Source organism: Lathyrus oleraceus, chromosome 7 (genome assembly GCF_024323335.1).
Source record: "Lathyrus oleraceus cultivar Zhongwan6 chromosome 7, CAAS_Psat_ZW6_1.0, whole genome shotgun sequence".
NCBI lineage: Eukaryota > Viridiplantae > Streptophyta > Magnoliopsida > Fabales > Fabaceae > Lathyrus > Lathyrus oleraceus.
Window position 1 is genome coordinate 378107194 of NC_066585.1, and position 25717 is coordinate 378132910.

General features: G+C 39.3%; 1 protein-coding gene and 1 non-coding gene across 2 annotated transcripts; one reads left to right on the forward strand and one right to left on the reverse strand.

Moving 5' to 3' along the window:
• Positions 1-22640: 22640 nt before the first annotated feature.
• Positions 22641-23177, reverse strand: LOC127103918 (uncharacterized). Its single transcript, XM_051041152.1, has one exon. The coding sequence runs from the start codon at positions 23175-23177 to the stop codon at positions 22641-22643; it is 537 nt and encodes a 178-aa protein (XP_050897109.1).
• A 1213-nt stretch (positions 23178-24390) lies between these two features.
• On the forward strand, positions 24391-24497 carry LOC127109370 (small nucleolar RNA R71). Its single transcript, XR_007796676.1, has one exon. It is a non-coding gene; the product is annotated as a small nucleolar RNA R71 (small nucleolar RNA).
• The last annotated feature ends 1220 nt before the right edge of the window (positions 24498-25717 follow it).

A 25717-nucleotide genomic window follows, 5' to 3' on the forward strand; every position in this document is an offset into this window, starting at 1 on the left:
TTACACCAACAATCTCCCACTAGCACTAGAGCCAATCAGGCATACCCCGTATGCCCATTGATCTAGTATGGCCATCATGCTTCTGTTGCGCAAGAGGCTTTGTCAGTGGGTCAGCTATATTGTCAAGTGTAGGTACTTTACATATTTTCACATCTCCTCTATCTATTATCTCTCGAATGAGATGATAACGCCTAAGTATGTGTTTGGATCGTTGGTGAGATCTAGGCTCCTTAGCTTGTGCGATAGCACCATTGTTATCATAATAGAGACCAATGGGATCCACAATGCTAGGGACTATGCCAAGTTCACTAATGAACTTTTTGATCCAAACAACTTCCTTTGCTGCACTTGAGGCAGCAATACACTCGGCCTCGATTGTAGAATCAGCAACTGTATCTTGCTTTGAACTTTTCAAGCTCACAGCGCCACCATTTCAGCAAAACACATAACCATTGGAATCATTCATCTTAAAGCGTCTCAGCACCTTGTCTATGTACTCTGACTTAGGCCAAGCATTTTATGATCTATCTCTATAGATTCTGATTCCTAATATATAGGCTGCTTCACCTAGGTCCTTCGTAGAAAAGCATTTCCCCAACCAAGACTTTACTTGTTGTAAGGTAGGGATATCGTTTCCAATGAGTAATATGTCATCTACATATAATACCAGGAAAATGATCATGCTCCCACTAACCTTCTTGTAGACACAAGGCTCATATGCGTTCTTGATCCATGAGTGATACATCACCTTGATCAGTTATGAGATATCCATATCTCTCAGGTAGGTGACGTATCCTGCCTGACCTACGCTAGTCTTGTTCTACTTGAGCAGGTTGCTCTTACACAACTACTTGTGTTTCCTGCTCCAATTCCTCCATAGGTGTGTCGATGCTTTGTGATTCTTGAATTTCTTTAAGCTCTACTTTCCTCCCACTGGTTCCTTTGGAAATAAAATCACCTTTTAGGAAAACTCCAGTTCGAGCGACAAACACTTTGCCCTCAGAAGGATTGTAGAAGTAATACCCTCTTGTTTCTTTAGAATACCCCACAAATAAGCATTTGTCAAATTTGGGCTCAAGCTTTGTTGAAATTTGTCGTTTCACATAAACCTCGCAACCCCAAATCTTTATGTAAGACATATGTGGTCTCTTACCACTCCATATCTCATATGGTGTCTTATCAACCTTTTTGGATGGAACACAGTTAAGTGTGTAAGTTGTTGTCAATAGTGCATGTCCACAAATGGAGTTTGGAAGATCGGCGTGACTCATCATGGATTTAACTCATTAGGTTTCATCCTTTTAGTATTAATGTTATAAGTTGGCATTATGAGATCAAGGACATATAGTCCATTGTTCATTTGTGCAGAAGCATAGAATATATCATTCAAATAAATTGAGCAACAATTGTTCTTTATTATAAATGAAAAAACCAAACTTGTCCAAACAAGAAATGGAAATAATATTCTTGCTAATTGCAGGTACATAATAACAGTTCTCTAACTGAATTATAAAATCACTAGGTAAAGTTAATACATAAGATCCTACGGCTAAAGTAGCAACCTTTGCTCCATTGCCAACTCGTAGGTCAACTTCACCTTTTGCCAAATCTCTACTCCTTTTCAGCCCCTGCACATTTGTACAAATGTGAGAACCGCATCCAGTATCTAATACCCATGATGCAGGAGTAGAAAAATTTATTTTAATAACAAAAATACCTGAAGTTGAAGTCTCTACTTCATTCTTCGTATCTTCCAGGTACTTTAGGTAGTTTCTCTTCCAGTGACCGGTCTTACCGCAATGGAAGCAGGTGCATGCCTTTGCTATGCCTCCACTAGGCTTCAAAGCAGCAACAGTGGGTCTGGGTTTGGCAACTTCCTTGCCTTTCCCTTTATCACCCTGCTTGGTGGGCCTTTTGTTCTGTCTCTTTCCATTTTCGATCATCAGAATGGACTTCCCTTTTGTCTTCAGATTCTGCTCAACTGTTCTTAACATGGCGAGCAGTTCATGAAGAGATTTGTCCATATCAATCATATTGAAATTTAGGACAAATTGACTGAAACTATCTGGCAACAATTGCAAGATCAAATAAGTCGCAAGTTCCCTTTCGAGGGGAAAACCCAATCTCTCAAGGTTTTCCACATACCCAATCATCTTGAGTACATGGGGACCTATAGGGGCTCCCTCAGCTAACTTGCTTTGAAAAAGGGCTTTTGAAACTTCAAACCTCTCATGCCTTGCTTGCTCTTGATAGAGCATCTTCAAGTGTTCGATCATATCGAACGCTGCCATGTTCTCATGTTGCTTTTGCAATTCTGAGTTCATGGTAGCTAGCATGAGACAAGCAGTTTCATTGGCATCATCGACATGCTTCTTATAAGCATCTCTTTCTGCCTTAGGTGCAGAACTAGGAGGTTCCTCTTCAGGAACAGGTGTCTCCAAGACATACATCTTTTTATCATGTTTGAGGACAATCCTCAGGTTTCGGTGCCAATCCAGAAAATTTGTCCCAGACAATTTTTCTTTATCAAGGATTGATCGCAAGATGTTGTTAGAGGTGTTTGCTGTCATGGTTATCTACATAAGGATTAAGAAAATATAAGTATCATTAACATATTTAATTAGGCCTTTAATCAAATATGCTCCCACTGTTTTACTCAAAACAAATGACCCTCATCATTTGATTCGGAAAATCCCGTTGGAAGATTTTCTAGTGGGTCGAGATCCATATTTCACTTCGTTCTAAGTCCGCGTAGGCGGATTACACAAAACTAGGTTATTTAGGTAGGAACTCCTTCCAGTTGTATCTCATACAACTCTCGAAAATTTCAGTTGGGTGAATAACTCCTTATTCCAATCCATCATATGGATTATTCCCAACTCTTGCTTCTAAACATATATAATAAAATTATAATTAAGTTTGACTCATCGTTTTAGCAGTTGGATATTACAATTATCCCATCGCACCTTAACTAATATAAAACATGCACCTCGCGTAGGCGAACCTACATTATTCGATACCAGTCTTGATGAGTGCTAAAACTTGGAAAGCAAACATATATAATATTCTCATAATTTGTTTAGTTAAGTTTGACCCACTGTTTTAACAGTTGGATATTACAATTATCCCATCGCACCTTACTAATATATAGATCATGCAGCTCGCGTAGGCGAAACCTACATTATCTGATATTAGTCTTGATGAGTGTTAAAACTTGGAAAGCATAAACTTAATATTTAATTTGAGGGAATTGCAATTGTTCTGATCTCACCGGCTTATTTATCATATAAATCGTCTCTCACATGCATCAACATATATTCACATGCATCAACATACATACACATGCATCAACATACATAATGAAACAGTTATGGCCCCTAGCGCAATTGTTCTCCCAAGCCAATGAGAGAACCTAAGCTAACCTAATAACGATCTAAACTTCTCCAAGCAAGATCTCCAAGGTTGTCCTCCTTTGATATTGAATTCTTCTCTTTCTTCATATCATTATTCTCCTTTGATATTGAATTCTTCTCTTTCTTCATATCATTACATTACAGAAGAAACTTGTTTTTACATACGAGGGATTGAGATGAGAAAAGAAGTTACACTAAGAGATTAAAAGGAGAGGCACGACACGCAGGTCGTATTTAAAAACCAAAAAACAAAATGAAGGAAGACTAAGCCCATAACTGATCACAACAAGGCAACAATAACAAACACATTATTATAATTAATTTTTAATTCCTTTAATTAATTAAAACCAAATTAAATTTCGGCGACCGATCACACTACGCAGAGTTAGCCGGGGGTTCCGCTGCCCGGTCACAAAACAGAAACCCCAAAATTTTGACTCTGTGAGTGTGACGATCGTCACAGGCAATTTTGGATCTGTGAGTGTGACGACCGTCACAAAGCATGTGACGACCGTCACAGGCTTGTTACGACCGTCACGCATCCAGCTTGTTACGCTCGTCACGAGCTTCACGCGGCCAAAATAACAGAACTTTGAAACAGTCTACAGACCTCTTCCAAAAAGCCCTAAATTCGCAACTCCTTGACGGCACAACCCTTGCGCCGTCACTAACCCTAATGCACCAATTTCAGACCGTCAAACACACCTCGATTGTTGATTCAGTATGATTGATCAACAGGTCATTGCTTCACCATACTAATGTCGGATTCCGAAGCAAATGACCATTGATCGCTCAAAGGAAAACAACCATTTAGTGTTTGAATGAACGAAATAGAAACAGTATATCACATATATCGTACTTTGCATTAGGATTACTTATATCATATATAAGTTGATCGGTCTCAATTGCGTAACCTATGAACGATCGATGTATCGCTGCTTCACCATACTAACGTCGGTTCCGAAGCATAGTCAACATCAATCATCCAACTCATACACTCATGATGCCAAATTTAATTACCCGTTTAATTAATTGATTCATTCTGTCTTTTAATCATATTAATACAGAAATTAAACAGCTATCCGATTCATGGTTTCGTAAGTGGCTCTGATACCACTGAAGGAGAATTGCGGTCCAAAACGCAGCGGAAATTAAAATTTTTCTCCTTTAGAGATACTTACGAATGGTCATGATCAGTGATAGAATATTTACCTCTTGTGACGATTGAAACCTTTGGTGCAAATCTCTTGTGACGATCAAAACCTTTGATGCAGATCCACGGAGCGATCACGAACGTTGAACGATGACAACGTCTCTACTCAGTCCACACGAACGGATTCCTTCAGTCTCAGTGCTAGCTGGTACGAATGAAGGCTTTGAGTGAGAGAGAGAGAGAGAGAGAGAAAACGAAAATAATGCAACCGCAATGAATGCTTATGCACAAGGGTTCTATTTATAGAACCACTTGTGTGGGCTTCAAGCTAAAAGGCCCACTTAAGTGTATTTTGGCCCATATCTTATAATATGCCCAAAATCACTTAAGCCCATGGTACGTTACCATATTTCATATTCTACTCAAGTACACCGTACCTTACGATGTTCTATAATTCACTTAAGAGCACCGTACCTTACGGTATTCCTTAGTTACTCTATCTCTCATCAATCCGTCCTTTGTGTGTGACCCTGTAGGTTTTCGCGGCATTGGCAATTATATTAAATCATGTATTTAACATAATAAACAGTGAGCGGTATCTAGCAACACATCACTGCTACCCAAGACACGAAAATGTCAAGTGATCTGACAATTCCTTCTGTGATAATACTTATATGTATAATTACCCTTTTGCCCTTATGTCTATATTGAACACAAGGCATAGACCGTGTCATCCTTGTCCAGTTCAATATTGGCCCCATAGACATTTATCCTGTTATGCAGGATGGGCAAATTCCATCTAGGTCACTCATGTCCCTCAGCATGCTTCGTGGAGTACCCATCAACTGTCTTTATGGTTATCCAGTTACGGACAACGTTGGATCAGCAATAAAGCACTCGACTCTACATCTAGGATCCATAGTGGTTTCAGGTCGAAGAGTGGAATACACTATTATCACCATGAGAATAACTTATGACACTTTGCATAACTTTCTATATAGTATTCTCATAGCGGGTCAATCCGGTATAAATATTACTCCTAATATTCATACCTATGTTTAAGACTTGATAACTCTTTATCCATGATCCATGAGATGTGATCATCAGTCTACAAACATAATAGTCTTAATGTTTTAATGTTATCCCACTTCACACTAAAGCTCGACTACGGATACTTTAAGAATAGTGTCCTTATGTTTAATGTGTTCTCATGATTAAGTCACACTTAATACATTAAACGGACTAGCTATTGTAGGGACTTTATTAAACAAACGTAATAAAGAAAAGCCTTTTATTATTCGATACAAGTACCAAAAGTATTGGCCTCTAGGGCTTACACCAACAATCTACGAGTTGGCTATGGAGCAAAGGTTGTTGCTTTAGCCGTAGGAACTTATGTATTGACTTTACCTAGTGGTTTAATAATTCAGTTAGAGAACTGTTATTATGTACCTGCAATTAGCAGGAATATTATTTCCATTTCTTGTTTGGACAAGTTTGGTTTTTCATTTATAATAAAGAACAATTGTTGCTCAATTTATTTGAATGACATATTCTATGCTTCTGCACAAATGAACAATGGGCTATATGTCCTTGATCTTAAAAATGCCTATTTATAACATTAATACTAAAAGGATGAAACCTAATGAGTTAAATCCAACTTACCTTTGGCATTGTCGATTAGGTCACATAAATGAGAGACACATTTCCAAACTCCATAAAGATGGACTGTTGGACTCTTTTGATTATGAATCATATGAGACACGCAGATCTTGTTTGATTGGAAAGATGACAAAGTCACCATTCACAGGAAAAGGTGAAAGAGATAATGATCTTTTGGCCCTCATACATACTGATGTATGTGGACCACTGAACATGCCATCCAGAGGAGGTTTTCAGTACTTCATCACATTTACTGATGATTCAATAGATATGGTTATGTGTATTTAATGAAACACAAATCATAGTCCTTTGAAAAGTTCAAGGAATTCAAGAATGAAGTACAAAACCAACTAGGTAAGAATATCAAAACTCTTCGATCAGATCGAGGTGGTGAGTATATAAGCCTAGAGTTTGATAACCATCTGAAAGAGTGTGGGATCCTATCCCAACTCACTCCTCCTGGAACACCCCAATGGAATGGTGTATCTGAGAGAAGAAATCGAAACCTGTTGGACATGGTCCGATCCATGATGAGTCACACCGATCTTCCAAACTCCTTTTGAGGACATACACTATTGACATCAGCTTACACACTTAACTGTGTTCCATCCAAAAGGTTAAGAAGATACCATATGAGATATGGAGTGGTAAGAAACCACATATGTCTTACATGAAGATTTGGGGTTGCGAAGTTTATGTGAAATGACAAATTTCAAATAAGCTTGAGCCCAAATCTGACAAATGCTTATTTGTGGGGTATCCTAAAGAAACAAGAGGGTATCACTTCTACAATCCTTCTGAGGGCAAAGTGTTTGTCGCTCGAACTGGAGTTTTCTTAGAAAAGGATTTTATTTCCAAACGAATCAGTGGGAAGAAAGTAAAGCTTGAAAAAATTTAAGAATCACAAAGCATTTATACACCTATGGAGGAATTAGAGCAGGAAACACAAAGAGTTGTGTAAGAGCAACCTGCTCAAGTAGAACAAGACCAACGTAGGTCAAGCAGGATACGTCACCTGCCTGAGAGATATGGATATCTCATAAAGGTGATATATTACTCATGGATCAAGATGAGCCTGTGACCTACTCATGGAATCTTCGTTTTGATGAAACAGTAAAACAAGAACGAAGATGAGCCTTGTGTCTACAAGAAGGTTAGTGGGAGCATGATCGTTTTCCTGGTATTATATGTAGATGACATATTACTCATTGGAAACGATATCCATACCTTGCAACAAGTAAAGTCTTGGTTGGGGAAATGCTTTTCTATGAAGGACGTAGGTGAAGCAACCTATATATTAGGAATCAGAATCTATAGAGATAGATCACAAAATGCTTGGCCTAAGTCAGAGTACATAGACAAAGTGTTGAGACGCTTTAATATGAATGATTCCAATGGTTATGTCTTTTGCTTGAATGGTGGCGCTGTGAGCTAGAAAAGTTCAAAGCAAGATACAGTTGCTGATTCTACAACCGAGGCCGAGTATATTGCTGCCTTAAGTGCAGCAAAGGAAGCTGTTTGGATCAATAAGTTCATTAGTGAACTTGGCATAGTCCCTAGCATTGTGGATCCCATTGGTCTCTATTATGATAACAATGATGCTATCGCACAAGCTAAGGAGCCTAGATCTCACCAACGATCCAAACAGATACTTAGGCATTATCACCTCATTCGAGAGATGATAGATAGAGGATATGTGAAAATATGTGGAGTACCTACACTTGACAATATTGTTGGCCCACTAACAAAGCCTCTTGCGCAGCCGAAGCATGATGGCCATACTAGATCAATGGGCATTAGGGGAATGCCTGATTGGCTCTAGTGCTAGTGGGAGATTGTTGGTGTAAGCCCTAGAGGCCAATACTTTTGGTACTTGTATCGAATTATTTATTAATAATAAAAGGCTTTTTCTTTATTACGGTTGTTTAATAAAGTCCCTGGAATAGATAGTCCGTTTAATGTATCAAGTGTGACTTGATCATGAGAACACATTAAACATAAGGACATTATTCTTAAAGTATCCGTAGTCGAGCTTTATTGTGAAGTGGGATAACATTAAAGCATTAAGACTATTATGTTTGTAGACTGATGATCACATCTCATGGATCATGGATAAAGAGTTATCAAGTCTTAAACATAGGTATGAATATTAAGAGTAATATTTATACCGGATTGACCCGCTATGAGAATACTATATAGAAAGTTATGCAAAGTGTCATAAGTTATTCTCATGGTGAGAATGGTGTATACCACTCTTCGACCTGAAACCACTATGGATCCTAGATGTAGAGTCGAGTGCTTTATTGCTGATCCAACATTGTCCGTAACTGGATACCCATAAAGACAGTTGATGGGTACTCCATGAAGCATGCTGAGGGACATGAGTAACCTAGATGGAATTTGCCCATCATGCGTAACAGGATAAATGTCTATGGGCCCAATATTGAACTAGACAAGGATGACAAGGTATATACCTTGTGTTCAATATAGACATAAGGGAAAAAGGGTAATTATACACATAATCATTATCACAAGAGGTTTTGTCAGATCACATGACATTTTCGTGTCTTTGGTAGCAGTGATGTGTTGCTAGATACCGCTCACTGTTTATTATGTTAAATGCGTGATTTAATATAATTGCCAACGTCGCGAAAACCTACAGGGTCACACACAAAGGACGGATTGATGAGAGATAAAATAATTAAGGAATACCGTAATGTATGGTGCCCTTAAGTAGAATACGAAATATGGTAAGGTACCAAATACTTAAGTGATTTTGGCATATTATGAGATATGGGCAAAATACACTTAAGTGGGCTTTTTGGCTTGAAGCCCACACAAGTGGTTCTATAAATAGAACTCTTGTGCAGAAGCATTGTATGGGAATACAACACAACTGAAGAGTTGGAATTTCGTATCTCTCTTTCTCTCACTCAAAGCCTTCATTCATAACAGCTAGCACTGTGATTGAAGGAATCCGTTCGTGTGGACTGAGTAGAGACGTTGTCATCGTTCAACGTTCGTGATCGCTCTGTGGATTTGTATCCAAGGTTTTAATCGTTACAAGAGATCTGCACCAAAGGTTTGAATCGCCACAAGAGGTAACGATTCTATCACTGATCATGCACATTCGTAAGGATCACTAAATGGAGAAATTTTTAAATTCCGCTGCGCCTTGGATGGCAATTCTCCTTCAAATATATCAGATGGAAGCAGTTGTTCTCAACTGGGTTGGATGAAACTACTGATGATTGCATACAATGTCACACACGATGTCATGACATTGTATTATGACAACCTGAATGCTGCAACTAGGTCCAAAAATCATACATAGCACAGGTGGACCAAGTACAGTTTTTGCTGTCATCACTCCATTAGAAAATTCGTGGAAGACAAATTCATAGGTCTAAAGCATGAAATGGAACTAGCTGACAAGGTTGCAAGGAATTTTGGTGATATTCAATTTGAATATGTAAGAGGGAAATTAGGGATTTGGACTCTTGTGAAATTATGGCAATTAAAGTGGAAAGGAAAAGAAAATAAAAATAGTGTCTGCCCACTTAAAATAAAGAGCCACATTAATGATAAATCATTCCCTGGCATTGGAAATAGTATCTATGTCACTTGCACACGCTACCTAAACACAACCATCTTCATCTCCATCCAACTTCTCAAAGAAACTCTGCTAGGGCAAAAAAAATTCTTTCAAAAGTTTAACAACATGTCTCAACATCCATCATCATCTGGTTCAAAACCCTCTCATCATACAAGAACTCCCTCCATGGAGTTTCTAGATGAAGACGTGCTAGACGTTACTCCTCTTTGTATGATACCAGGTGATGCCCCAGGCCCCTCTTCCATGGCTGGAACTAAGCAAGGTAACACTCCTGAAAAATCTCCTAATAAAGAGGACATGCACTTTACTGATCGTACCATAAGAAACCTAGTTACTAGTGTAACACCTCAAAATTTGCCCTCCTCTTCTTGAGACTAGTTTGGGGCATTGCATTTCATGTTTTAGGGCATTAGGCATTGCATTTTGCATCTCATATGAAAATAAGAAGGTCATCCTCCAAAGTCTTTTCAAAAGATGGAGAAGTTAGGTGATTCAAGCCTGAAGGTCTCTGTGAATTGATCATCAACCATCTGAGGGTATGGGTTCCAATTAGGGTTTCTTGATTCTTCAAAGGTCTTGAGCATCATCTTATCTACAAGGACATATCACCATCATCATGGTTCTATCATCATCAAGGGTTTCAGAGTTCATCCTCTAGTTCCTCTGGATTAGGGTTGTGACCTCTGGTCAACCCTAATCAATGTAGTTCTTCCAACTAGGGTTTCTCAAAGAGATGAGGTATTTTCTTGGGCTGAGGATCATATGATTATTATAAGGATCTTACATGAGCTAGGGTTTCATTTTGAAGCAATTTCACCAAGTGGTAAAGGCTCAAGTTGATCAAGACATCTCAAGGTCATCTAAGGACCAAAAGTCAATTGTGTAGTCAACTGAGGGCTATGAGGTGGGGAAATGAGTTGAGACACCTAAATCATGTTCAAATGGGGTCTATTAATCATTCTAAACATCCATCTTGAAGATTCAAAGGTCATGGCAAAAGTTACTAAAAATGGAAAATGACCTATAATTCAAAGTTTCCAAATTTGGCAAGTTTTTGGTCCACTTTCAACTTGACTTTTCAATATCAAGGAAGTTCCAAATGGATTTTTGGTGAACATGAAAGTTGTATATATTTGTCTCCCCTTTCCAAAAAGTACTAATTCATGTCCATATGATGAATGGTTAAGGAGTTATGGTCATTTGATCACAAAGTGTGCATGGAAATTCAAAATGGCATAACTTTTGATATAATGCTTCAAATTGGTTCATTCTTTTTGCAAAGTGCTTCTCATGTTCAAGGCATCCCAAAATGACATCATTTGACTCAATTGTGCAAGCTAAGCCTCAAGGTATTATGGTCAAAAGTCACATTATTTCACATTTGTTCTAAGGATGATATCATGCTACAAATCAAGATTCACAAAGAACCAAGGCAAGGCTTCACTTCAGCCTTCTTCATAGACCATATTTGAATGAAAATGAGCCCTTGCCATGCATGAAATAGGCGTGTACATTCCTTGTTTCACACATGTCCAAAATGAAGCAAATCTTCACCATTCATTCTTGGCTTAAGATGCAAGCTAAACAATCTTCAAATCCTGACCCTTGGTTGCTCTTGAGTGGATTAAAATCCTAGCATGGGGCTGAACACGTGCATTATGGACATGGGAATCCAATTTGCGTTTTTGCAATTTGCATAATAACTCACTAATCATGATTAGTAAATGGCTAAAATGATTATCAGTGTCATTAGCAAGGAGTATAAGTAGTGAAACCCTAATCATAACTGCCAATAACTGCATTTTCAGATCTAGAATTCAAGAAACTCTCTCAAAATCTGTCTCTTCGAATTTGCATTTCCTTCACACAAACCTCAAAGATTATTTCATATTCTTGATCCTCATGCTTCACTGATCAAGAATCGTCCATCGTTTGGTGCAATTCTTCAAGAAATCGAGCAGTTCAAGTGCATTATCATGATGAACGAATTTGGAAATTGAGGCACATTCAAGAGGTTTCATCCATTTCTTTTTGCATAAAGCTTCAAAGGAAGTTCAAAGGAGTTGATCTGGAGCAACTGAGCTCGTGAGATCGCGATTTCAGAGATCTCCATTTCCAGGTGACTCCATTTTCACTCTCTCCTTTTGCTGATTTTAGGTTATAGGATTGAAGATCTTGTTGTGTAGGTCATGAATATATGATTAGAATTGAGATTGAGTGAGTATTAAGAGTTTCATGGCGACTGAAAGTTTGGATCTAGAAATTTATTCTCTTCGAATTGCAAAACCTAGGAAGAATTAGGAGAATCTAAGGTGATATTTGGAATCAGTGTGGAAAAATGAGTGGAATGGTGGTGGTCTGGTGAATTTCTGGGAATTTTTATGGTGGCGCCGCCGTGGGAGCCACCGGGGACTCGTCGGAGAAGACGACCGGAGCGGAGCTCTGGCGTCTGTGTTGATGTTAGGGTTTGCTAAGTGTGCGCCATGTGGCGCAGTGTGTGGCAGAGTGATTGGATGATATTCCTATGACCAAGGCCACGCGTGCGTTGAACGCTGACTGGGTGAGTGACTGGATTAATGAAATGGTGCGTTTCATTAGTTTGAATAGGAACCGTTGATTTCAAAAGCGCGCCAGATCCAATGGCTTGTGATTTTTCTAATTAATTCAAATATTTCATTTCCCTCAATTTTCTATTTTTTATTTCAATTACTTTGGTCATTTTGTTTAATTCATAAAAAATCCAAAAATAGTCCAATTGAGTCCCAATTTTTTTTCATAGTTTTGTATTTGTGTCTACTTTTTTATGGTGTTAAATTCAAGAATTTTTGATGTCTGGATTTGTATGTGGGAATTTTTGAAGCAATGTTGTGCCAAATTGATCTAGTGCATTCAATGCATTGTGAAATCCTTAATTTTGAACCTTTTGATCCATTCTTTTTCATACATGACATTCATACATGACATGAATTATTGGTCACTGGTTTGGATTTTTTCTCACCTGTTATCATCATTTTTGACACATAGAGAAAAATGTGACAATTTGTGTCACATTTTTGACATTGAATTGGTGCATTTTTGTTCACATAGCATTTGCATCATTTTTGACTTGATCTTTTTCATATTGAACATTCATGGCATAAGGAACTTGTACAAAAACTCCCAAAGTCATTGCATGCATTTCTGATTTGATATGAAGTTTCTAAGTTGGAAGTTCATTTTGTGCATATTTTTGGTCATTACATTACATAAACAAGTTGAGATACTTGATTATTGATTTGATGCTGGTCCTTTTGAGGACATTGGAGGGAGTGTTTGAATGTGTGATGTGCAAAAGGATGGGTCTTGGATTGGTCATTTGGTTAGGTTTTGAGTCTTGTCTTTGTACTAGAGTTTTGACCCAATTTTAGGGTTTGTTCTTGGTCCATTATTTGACTTGGTCTGGGGACTTCTTTGTGGTGTGAGCCTTTGCCTCTTTTACATTGGTTTGATCCCTGATTTGTGATTCAATTCATCTCATGCCATTGTTTGTTTATGCTTTGTTGGTTTGATTGGATATACATAAACTAACTTTGTCGCTTGTTTCGGGTGGATACTCATCATTGATGATTGGGTTTGTTCTCACCTTGTGAGATACAAAATGCATTGAGTTCTGACCTATTTTTGTTTTGTAGGGTTTTAATTGATGTGGTGAGCTCATGAGCTTGTTTGAGTGCTATAGCACTTATGCATTGAATTGTGTAACTGTTAAAGGGTTTCACTGCTTGTCTTCTGGTTTTATGACTGAAGTACTAACTGTTTAGTCTTTGTACAGGTACCTTAGTTGCTTACTTGCTTTAGCTCTTGCTTGAGCATTGGATTATGGTTGACACACCACTCAGGTAGTTAGCTTCTTATTTCATGTAGTCTGGAGTCCTATCACCTTTTTGGCAGGCATTTTGCTGGCAAGTCCTCCTTCAGAGGCTCTATTTGTGTTTGTTTAAAATTATGCCCAAAGACCTCCAAGAAGAGGCATGTGTTATTTGATAAGACCTCCAAGAGAAGAGGAAATTGACGGAAGGTAGGGATCTGTAACCGATTCCCCGTTATTCAGTGTGTCGTTCTTTATGCTCGCACTACGTGCTGATGCTTTTGAACATGTGCCCCAAATCTTTTGTCCACAGTCTGTCAAGTGGAAAAGGGTCCCACTTTCTGGATCCCCACGCTTTCTGTGTCATGAGCTCACCCTGGCTAGGGTTAAGAGCATGAGGTCTCATCCTCATTTAGACTTTGATCAGCTTCACCCTGACATTCAAGTTAGTGGTTAAGAGCTACAGATTACCCCTTACAGTTTGGCTTGTTTGTCGAGGTTGATATGACCCCTCTTGACTAAAGCCCACCCATTGTTTGAGACTCTTGTATGGATATAGTGTGTGATGTTTGTTTACTTGTGTCGGTGTGTTTATTTGCTTTCCTCTTCTCATCTCCATTTCTGCAGGAGTCGTACGATTAACTTCTGAGGAAGTTGAACGTATGTAGAGTTTAGACTTGAGTTGACTCGCGTCCAGGTTGAGTCAAATTCTTGTTAGAGACCTCAGCTTGGGGATATTTGATTGCATGACAACTATTAGGCTCGAGTATTAGTCTCCCTATTAGTTTGTTATTTCCCCGGTCTCTGGTTAGGAGAGTGTTTTACCCCTGGTAAGGGGAACTACGTCGCCCTGATTCTCATACCAGATGAGATACGTAGGCAGGAGGTTGAGAGCAATCTCTCCGGGCACCCTTTTCTTTGTTTTTGCGTGTGTTCACCCTTATTTCTGACTGGTGTTTACCGCTTCATGTCTTTGTTTCTGGCATTTGTTTTCCTTGGTGTGAGTACCCGTTTGTTCAGCGTGTGTGTGTGTGGCATGTTCATACCTTGGGATTTCTTCTGTTATCATTCGGGGTTCACTAGTTGGGGTTCACTTTGGTTACCTGTTATCCATTCGGGGTTCACCTATATTGATTTGGGGGATTTCTTCTGTTATTACTTGGGGTTCATATTGGGGGTTCATTTATGGCGATTGTTATTCATTTGGGGTTCATCTTCGGGGTTCATTTGTGACGATTGATATTGACTTGGGGTTCATATTGGGGTTCATCTTCGGGGTTCATTTGTGACGATTGTTCTTCATATTGGGGTTCATCTTCGGGGTTCATTTGTGACGATTGTTATTCATATTGGGGTTCATCTTTGGGGGTCGTTCGTGGTGACTGGTTATACATATCGGGAGTTTATTCAGGATTTGGTTACTTTTTTGGGGTCCGTTTTCATAACCTTTTTCTTTGGTGTTCGCTGGTTAGCGTTTGTTACTATTGGGAGTCGGGTGTAAGTCCATGTATTGGCATTCTGTTTCCTTTTTGTTATTATTGGGAGTCGGGTGTAAGTCCATGTATTGGCATTCTGTTTCCTTTTGGGTGTTTCTTTTGACGTCTTAGCGTCCCTTTTTGGTGTCTTGTTTCAGCGTGCGTTAGCCGAGCTACGAGTGCTCTGATTCTCCTCTGGATAGAGAAGATACGTAGGCATAGGACGCGATGTCTTAGCAAGCATGTCTCCCTTTCCCGAACTACGTCGACTCTGATGTTTGTTTCTGACAAACTACGTAGGCCCAGGATGCAACATCCTGCCGAGTCCACTTCCTCCGTCTTCTTTCTCTCCCCTACCTGTTTATCGTTCCAGTTTGTGCAGTATCTTTGAGCAGTTTATTAGCAACCTTTTCCTTTCCTTTGAGCTATCTTTTGAGCGTGGATCCCGTCGAGTACGGCGGACGTGAGGGGTGCTAACACCTTCCCCTTGCGTAACCGACTCCCGTACCTTGTAATCTCTGGTCATAAGACCGTTCCTTTCCCTTTCTTAGGTTAGTCATGCGCTCCCTTTCCGTCATAGGATGAATAGCGTCGGTGGCGGCTCTGTATTTTCCCCGCCGGTTGTTTTTCGCGTTGCGACAACTAGGATTCTGAATGAAGAGCATGCAGTCAAGGATATTTTTACCCCTCTGTCTAGAAGGGATCCCTCTCCTGAGGTAGAACCCCAAGCTGAGAAAGATGATGACTCATCTCGATCAGAAAAGGAAGTGGCTGCATAAGGGTTATGTTCTCTAGGTAAAAACTTACCTAGCAAGAAACCAACAAGTATGTCTCATGAAACTGCTGAGGATATTGTTAATCTGGAGGAAGAGAGTTCAGAGGAAGAGGATGACACTTTGGTTCACCATGTAAAACCAAGTGCTGCTAGGAAATTGAAGACTAGAAAAGGGAAAACTGTGGCTGAAATGATGACAGCCAGAACTAGGAAGAAGACTGCTGGTGTAGGACCCTCCAAATCATGGAGCAAGGTTGAGGTTAAGAAGAGGAAAGAAAGAGAGAGTTCTGACTCTGATGAGGATATCGAAGACGATGTCCCAGACATCTCCCTTGCAAAAAGGCAGGCTGTTAAGAAGTCTCCAGGCAAAGCTGCAGCTGTGCACTTAGATAACATCTCTTTTCACTTAGAAGATGGTGCTGCAAAATAGAAATTTGTCATTCAGAGGAGGGTATCTGTTGAAAGAGAGCTGGGAAAAGAGGTTGTTGAGGTGAAGGAAGTCATGGATTTGATCAAGAATGTTGGATTGATGAAGATTGTGGTTGCTCTGCCCCAATGTTATGAGGGGTTGGTAAAAGAATTTGTTGTGAATATCCCTGGGGATATTTCTGAAAGAAGCAGCAGGGAATTCTGTAAGGTGTTTGTAAGGGGTAGATGTGTGAGATTCTCACCAACCATTATCAACAAGTTCCTAGGGAGAGGAACTGATGGAGGAATGGATTTAGAGACTACAGACAATGAGGTCAGTAGGACTATTACAGCTGGCCAAGTTAAGGAATGGCCTAGTAGGAATCACCTATCAGCTGGCAAGCTAACTGTCAAGTATGCCATCTTACACAAGATTGGTTCAGCCAACTGGGTGCCTACTAATCATATCTCTACCATCTCCAATGGTCTTGGAAGAATCATTCATGCTATTGGAACCAGGATAGACTTTGACTTTGGAAAGTTTATGTTTGATCAAACTATCAGACATGCCTCCACAAATGCAGTGAAGCTGCCCATTGCCTTCCCATCCATTATTTGTGGTATTATCTTGAGTCAACAACCAGGCATACTCAATACAAGTGACATTCCAAGCAGAAGAAAACCCCCTCTATCCATTCATTATAAACTGTTTGAGGGAAGTCATGTCAATGATGTTGTCATGACATCTGCCAGAAGGGAGCCTGCATCTCAAGGGAGTTTAATTGATCAATTAAAAGATACCTGCAAGGAACCGGAAAATGGTATAAGGGTAGCCAAGGTAAGAAAAGAAGCTTTGGAAGTTCTTATTAGGAGCCTAGAAAAGGAAGAAATGGAGAAGGCTGGTGAAGATTCAGATGCCAATACCTCAAGAGAGAGGTCAAAAGCTCAATTCAGTGGCAACTCTGAAAGCTCTGAAGGCTCTGAAGGTGAAGGTGATACTTCTTCCTCTGATTGATGTTTCCCCCCTTGTGTTGAAGACTGTGTGAGGTGTGTTGTGGTGAAGACTGTTCTAGTGTGGCTGGTGATGTGCGGCTGATGTTATGGAAGCTATTCCCCCTGATGTTTGGAAGCTGGAGTTTTTATTATTTTTTGTTTAAATGTGTAATTTGTGGCAGTCCTTATTGATGCTTGTTTGTAATATTTTGGGCTCTTAATGAGTTCCATGGTTTTGTTCATTATCTCAGCTATCACAGTTGTGTATGATGATGGTTTGTATCTCTTGAACAATTATGTTTTCACATTTTTAATGTTATAACATCTGATCTGACATTCTCTGCTAGGCTAATTGATATTTATTTTGTCTAATTGGTTACCTTTGGTCAATTTTGACTAAAAAGGGGGAGAAGTGTTGATGTGGAAGCAATTAAAGTTGTGAAGCTGTGAGGAGATGTATGTAGCTGAGCAGATGGACATCTATTATTGAAGGAGATGTGCTTGTTGTAAAACAGAATGTTATTCTATTTACAAATGTCAAAGGGGATGTCTGATGTGGTGCACAAGTGTTGATGTTGAAGCAGATGTCAGAATGACAGTCTGATTGTTACAGGTGATGTGGTTACAAGTGCTGTTATTATCAAAGAAGATGTTTGGTGTATGCACAGATTTAGGGGGAGAAGGAGTACCCTTGTGCATTTGTGTGTCTTACTAGTTGCATCCATAACTAGTAATTCTGTTTCTGTTGCACAAATTTAGGGGGAGGAGAAGTACCCTTGTGCATGTGTGTATTACTAGTAGCTATAGCTAGTAATTGTGTTGCTTCTGCTGCTGTTTAAATTGTTGTTTAACTGTTGATAGTTTTCTTGTGAACAAAAAGGACAAATATATGTTTTAGCCAAAATTTGCCAAAGGGAGAGTTTGTTGGTTCTAAGTGTTGGCAGCAATTTTGGTAAAACAAAGAAAGTTCACAAGATGTTACGTGTGATGTCTTAACATAAGATATCATATGTACCTGCTGGAGTTCAAGAACATGATCATGTAGGATTGTTTCAGAATGTCATACACAATGTCATGGCTTCTGATAATGTGTTCCTGCTGGAGTTGAAATGGAAAAACATAATTATGCAGGATTGTATCAGGATGTCATACACGATGTCATGACATCTGATGTTTGTGTACCTGCTGGAAGTTATAAAAGGAATTATGGAACTATGTAGGATTTTTCCAGGATGTCAGACCCGATGTCATGACATCTTGTACACAGAACATTCAGTGTGAATGTCTGGTGTTTTGTGATTACACAATTAATGGCAATCTATGTATGATTGAAGATCTGATTTGCAGGCGCATTCAATCATGGATTACAACCTGATTTACTTATTTTCCAAGGAGATCTAACCAGTTGTTATGAAAAGATTTAATTGGAAAATAGATTTAGGGTTTTCAAGATGTCCAAGCCCAACTGAAAGCTTCTATAAAAAGGGACTTGGAAAACCTGTTTAACGACACAACCAATACAGAGCGAAATAGAGAAAGAGAGCTAGGGTTTGTGTCTTGTTTAGTCGTAAGACTTGTAATCCATTCAAGTCATCTTTTGATGATTGAATTGGACTGATTTGTGGTTGTAATTTGTCACTCTAAAGCTGTTAAGCAAGAGTGTGTATCTACTTAATCAAAGCTGTGAAGCAAGATCAAGTGTGTGTCTACTTGATCAAAGTTGTCAAGCAAGATCAAGTGTGTGTCTTCTTGAATGAAACTGTGAAGTAAAATCAAGAGTGTGTGATTGAAAAGTGTTTTCTTTTCTTAAGGGATTGTTGTTTAAGATCACAGGTGTAATTGTAGGGAAGTAAGCGGGTTCTCATATCTAAGAGTGCTTAGGTAGAAATTGCACGGGTAGAGATTAGGTGAGAAAGACTGTAACTTGTTGAAGTGTACGGAGAGTCTTTGAACTGATTCTATTTTAGTGAATTTCCTTCCTGGCTTGGTAGCCCCCAGACGTAGGTGAGTTGCACCGAACTGGGTTAACAATTGCTTGTGTCATTTGTTTTACCATTCTGTATCTTTATCCTGTTTGTGTTCTCAGATATTAGTGTCGTAACATTACCTTCGACATCTTATATCTGATACCAGAATTTCAGAATTAATAGTTAAAAATAGAGTGTGGGTTGTCTCCCACCAAGCGCTTTGTTTATTGTCGTAAGCTCGATAGAAATAAAATAGATGTTAATCTGGTAAATGAGCGGGCGGCTCTGCAAGCTTTAGATTTGCGATGAAATCATTGTTATTAATGTTGTGGTAATGTTTCTAACGTTGCCCGTTTACTGTAAATGGTTCGCTCTCTTTTCCCTTTATCTCTATCGCTCCATTTGGAAAGACGTTGGTAATTTCGAAGGGACCTGACCACCTAGAACGAAGTTTTCCGGGAAAGATTCTGAGGCGGGAGTTAAACAGAAGTACTTTGTCACCTTCCTTAAACTATTTCCTTGATATGCGATTGTCGTGCCATTTCTTAGTTCTTTCTTTATAGATTCGGGCATTCTCATACGCATATAGCCTAAGTTCTTCTAGTTCAAGGATATCTAATATTCTTTTTTCTCCTGCGGAAATATAATTGAGATTAAGGGTCTTAATGTCCTAATATGCTTTATGTTCTAATTCTACCGGAAAATGACATGATTTTCCATAGACTAGTTTAAAAGGTGTGGTTCCTATTGGGGTCTTATAAGCTGTCTTATATGCCCACATGGCTTCTTGTAATTTTGAGGAGCAATCTTTCCTAGAGGTGGCCGCCGTCTTTTCTAAGATTTGTTTGATTTCTCGGTTCGAGACCTCTATTTCCCACTCATTTGTGGGTGATAGGGTGTTACTACGCGGTGTCGAACTCCATATTTTAGTAGTAGCTTTTCAAAAATCTTTGAAATGAAATGGGAGCCACCATCACTGATGACAAGTCTTGGCACGCCGAATCTAGGGAAGATTGTGCGTTTAAAGAGTCTAATTACCACTCGTGTATCATTCGTTGGAGAGGCTATGGCCTATATCCATTTTGATACGTAATCAACCGCAACAAGGATATACTTGTTACCAAAAGAAGATGGTCCCATAAAATCGATTCCTCAAACATCGAAGACTTCTACTTCTAAAATGCCTTTAAGCGACATTTCGTCGCGTCTACATATGTTGCCAGTGCGTTGACACCGGTCGCAATTGATGATCGCGATGTGGTCATCTTTCCACAGAGTGGGCCAAAAGAGGTTGGCTTGCAAGATCTTAGCGCAAGTCTTCGAGGTGCTTGCATGTCCTTCATAGGAAGCAGAATGACAGTGGGAGATTACGTATTCTACCTCATCTTCGGGGACACATCGACGGAAAATTTTGTCGGCACCTCTCTTGAAAAGCAGAGGCTCGTCCCAATAGTAATGTTTAAGATCGTGGAAGAATTTTTTCTTTTGTTGGTAAGTCAAGTCTGGTGGAAGCACCCGAGCTGCTAAGTAGTTGACGAAGTCAGCATACCATGGTAGTGTGGTTTTAGTGTAAATTGCTTCTACTACCTCGTTTGTTTTGGTATCCTTATAGGTTAATGCATATTTAGCTGTATTGCTTTCCAGTTGGGCTATGAGTCTTTCATAAGGGAAATCATCGTTTATAGGCACTCGTTCAGGTTCAATACCTTTTATTCTTGACAAGTGGTATGCCACGACGTTTTTAGTGTCCCTCTTATCCTTGATTTCTAGGTCAAACTCTTGTAATAGTAAGATCCACCTTAGGAGTCTTGGTTTGGCGTCCTTTTTATTTAACAGGTACCTAATTGCAGCATGGTTGGTATAGATAATTATCTTTGCTCCTACTAGGTAGGAACATAATTTATCCAGAGCAAACACTACGGCTAAAAGTTCCTTTTCCGTGGTGGTGTAGTTCATTTGTGCAGGGTCTAGGGTTCTACTTGCATAGTATATTGTATGAAGTTTCTTATCCCTTCTTTGTCCTAAGACTGCGCCTATAACATAGTCACTAGCATCACACATGATTTCAAAGGGTAATCTTCAATCGGTCGGTTGCATGATAGGTGCGGTGATAAGAGCTGTTTTAAGTTGTTTAAACGCCTCTAGGCATTTGTCATCAAAGATGAATTTGGCGTCTTTCATCAATAAGCCAGTCAGTGCTTTGGTGATTTTTGAGAAATCTTTAATGAATCGCCGGTAGAAACCGGCGTGTCCTAAGAAGCTTCGTATTTCTCTTACGGTTTTCGGAGTATGAAGGTTTTCTATAACTTTTATTTTAGCCTTGTCGACTTCAATCCCCTTATCGGATACTATGTGTCTGAGTACGATCCCTTGTCGGACCATGAAATGGCATTTTTCCCAGTTTAGCACGAGGTTCACTTTTACGCATCTTTTAAGTATCATTTCAAGATTCGATAAACATCCTTCAAAGCTTTGTCCGTATACAGAGAAATCGTCCATGAAGACTTCCATGATGTCATCTATAAAATCAGCGAAAATTGGCATCATGCATCTTTGGAATGTTGCGGGAGCGTTACACAGTCCGAACGACATTCGTCGGTAGGCGAGTGTACCATAGGGACATGTGAAGGTCGTTTTCTCTTGGTCATCAGGATGAATAGGAATTTGGAAAAATCCCGAATAACCGTCTAAGTAGCAGAAGTGAGAATGCTTAGACAATCGTTCAAGCATTCGATCGATAAACGGTAAAGGAAAATGATCCTTCCGAGTGGCTTTGTTCAATTTTCTATAATCAATGCACATTCTACTTCCAATAACCACTCTTTGTGCTATAGATTTTCCTTTTTCATTATTAACAACTGTGACGCCTCCCTTCTTCGGTACGACATGTATTGGGCTGACCCATTGACTATCTGATATTGGGTAGATAATACATGTTTCTAACAGTTTTTGCACTTCTTTCTTCACTACATAACTCAGAATGGGATTTATCCTTCTTTGATGTTCTCTAGAGGTCTTACTGTCTTCCTCTAGCATTATGCGATGCATGCATATGGAAGGGCTTATTCCTTTTAGATCTGAGATGTTCTAGTCTAAAACAGTTGGATATTTTCTTAAAATGTGTAGAAGTTTTTCGGTTTCTATCTGCCCTAAGTCTGCATTGACTATCACGGGTAGCTCGAGTTCAGTGTCTAGGAATTCATACCTTAGATTTTTGGGTAGCGTCTTAAGTTCTTGGGCTGGTTTCTTTGGGCAAGGCATATGATCGGGCGTTAGTGCTAGGCATTCGCTTAGGCTGTCATCTTGGTATTCCTCACTCCAATTTTCATCTTCAAAAGTATGAGGCCTTGGAATTTTTCAGTATTTCGGAGTATGATGTTTTTTCATTCTCCATTTCTCTTATACATTCGTCGATGACATCTAGCAGACAACAGGCATCGTCTATAGCTGGTGCCTTTAAGAATTGCGTTAAAATGAATTCGAATTTTTCCTCACCAACTTCAAAGGTTAGCTTGCCTTTCTTAACATCTATAATGGCTCCGACAGTAGCTAGGAATGGTCTTCCTAATATGATAGGGATGTTGGAATCCTCTTTTATATCCATGATTATAAAATCAGTAGGAATATAGAATCGTCCTATGCGTACCGAAACATTTTCTAACATACCTACGGGAAATTTAACAGAACGATCTGCAAGTTGTACGGACATCCTCATAGGTCTTAGTTCTCCCATTTTAATCCTTTCGCATATGGACAATGGCATTAAGCTAATACTAGCTCCTAAGTCGCATAGTGCTTTGTCTATGACAAACATTCCGATTACACAAGGTATGGAGACACTACCTGGGTCTTTCAGCTTATGAGGCATATTATTTTGTATTATGGCGCTACACTCAGTAGTAAGTGTAACGGTTTCATTATCCTCTATCTTATTCTTATTAGATAAGATTTCTTTGAGAAACTTAGCATATGAGGGCATTTGAGTGATGACTTCTGTAAAGGGTATTGTGATATTCAATTGTTTTAGAAGTTTTATGAATTTTTTAAATTTCCCTACACTTTTAGATTTAACAGGTCTTTGAGGATAAGGGATAGGGGGTTTATACGGTGGTGGAGGCACATAAGGTTCTTCTTTCTCTACGACCTCTTCGTTTTTATCTTCCTCCTGTTCGTCTTCCTTCTCAGTTACCTTACTAGGGTATTGGTGCATAGATGGGTTTTGAATTCTAGGGTCGATCGGTATGTCTAGTTTTGTCCCACTTTGTAGTATAATAGCATTTGCATGACCCTTCGGGTTTGGTTGCGGTTGTCCAGGAAATGTGCCTGCAGGAGCAGCAGTAGGTGCTTGTTGTTGAGCCACTTGCGAGATTTGTGTTTCCAACATTTTGTTATGGGTGGCTAACGCGTCTACCTTGTTTGCTAACTGCTTGATTTGCTCACTAGTGTGTATGTTTTGATGTAGGAAATACTTATTTGTTTGGGCTTGGGTAGCTATGAAGTTTTCCATCATTATTTCTAGGTTTGACTTCCTAGGAGCATTTTGAGTATTTGTGGCAGCTTTATGATATCCTGGTGGTACAGCAAGTGCTTGGTTAGGTGCATACAATGCATTATTGTTTTTGTACGAAAAGTTAAGATGGTTATTCCAACCTGGGTTATAGGTGTTTGAGTAAGGGTTTCCTTGAGCATAGTTCACCTGGTCTGTGGAGGTTCCTATCAAGAGTTGACATTCTGGGGCAACATGCCCTAGAACTCCGTATATCTCGCAGTTTGGTGCTACGACAGCCACGGTGGCTGCGGGTGTTATGGTCAAGTTGTCTATCTTTTGAGTAAGAGTGTCTACCTTGGCATTGACATGGTCAAAACTGCTTAATTCGTACATACCTCCTTTCGTTTGAGGTTTCTCTATGGAGGTTCTTTCGCTTCCCCACTGGTAATGATTATGGGTCATACTTTCAATAAGTTGATAGGCCTCATTGTAGGGTTTATCCATCAGTGTGCCACCTGCGGCGGCATCTATTGTTAATCTTGTGTTGTACAAGAGACCATTGTAAAAGGTATGGATGATCTACCATTCTTCTAGACCGTGATATGGACAAAGCCTCATCATGTCTTTGTATCTTTCCCAAGCTTCAAAAAGTGATTCATTATCTTTTTGTTTAAACCCGCTTATTTGGGCTCTTAGCATAGCCGTCTTACTAGGTGGGAAATATCGTGCTAAGAAAACTTTCTTCAACTCGTTCTGCGTAGTGACATAGTTGGATGGTAGAGACTAAAGCCAAGCTCTAGCTCTATCTCTTAATGAGAATGGGAAAAGGCGTAGTCTTATAGCTTCAGGGCTGACACCATTTGCTTTCACTGTGTCTGCGTATTGCAAAAACACTGACAAATGTAGGTTCGGGTCCTCCGTGGGACTACCTGAAAATTGGTTTTGCTGTACAACTGACAACAACGAAGGTTTTAGCTCGAAATTATTGGCCTCGATGGCAGGGGCAGCGATGTTGTTATATGGTTCATCCTGCAAAGGGATTGCATAGTACTTAAGAGGACGGTTCTGCGGTCCTTCGGCCATCTCTGGTCGAATAACTGGTTCAGGAATAGGGATATTAGGATCGGGAGTATTTAGCTTGATACGATGTTCTCGTATCAGGTCTCGTATCTGGCATTCTAATCTTAGATAACGCTCAGGTTCGTCGAACGGTAGCTTTAATTTCTCTCATTGAGAGCGAGTACTTGGCATACACTCGACAAATTAGAAAGGGAAATAGAATTGTTTGCCTTAGTCTATATTGGGTAACACTGGAGTTACGATATCGACTAAATTAATCCCCGGCAACGACGCCAAAAACTTGATCGCGACTTAGTAAGTCTATGGGAATTGTGACTGCAAGTGCACAGTCTTATCGCGTATTTTTAAAGATTATCAAACCCACAAGGACTAATAATCGAACGTATCGTTAGCTAATGTTACTATGTAAATCTAAGGCTGATGATCGTTCTAAGACTGGAGGGATGAAGAGAAATAACTATAACGTAAATATAAGATTAATAAAGATATTTGATAAAGGGATATCGGTATGTAACACATCAAACTTCGGGAATTCGATAGATAGTTGGTGTAATCTTATTGGTTAAAATATTCTTTAGTAGAAATTATTTATAAAAGTGACTTAGTCTCACACTCTCGTTTTATTGACTCTGACCATACTCTTAAACTAGAATGTTTGGCTCTCGCGGTCTCATTTTGAATTTAAAAGTAATTTTTGAATATGAATAAAGTCTAATTAATCCTAAAGCGCTCTTGCTGTGTTTAGGATTAATGCCTAGTTTCAGCTATCTGGTTAAAATCTCAAACTCTCGTTCTTATTGACTGTAACCTTTGTTTGTTTTGTACTCTCGTACGAAAAA

Coding starts and splice junctions, on each gene's coding strand:
- LOC127103918 (XM_051041152.1), bottom strand. CDS start 23,177: ATGCCTCATAAGCTGAAAGACCCAGGTAGTGTCTCCATACCTTGTGTA.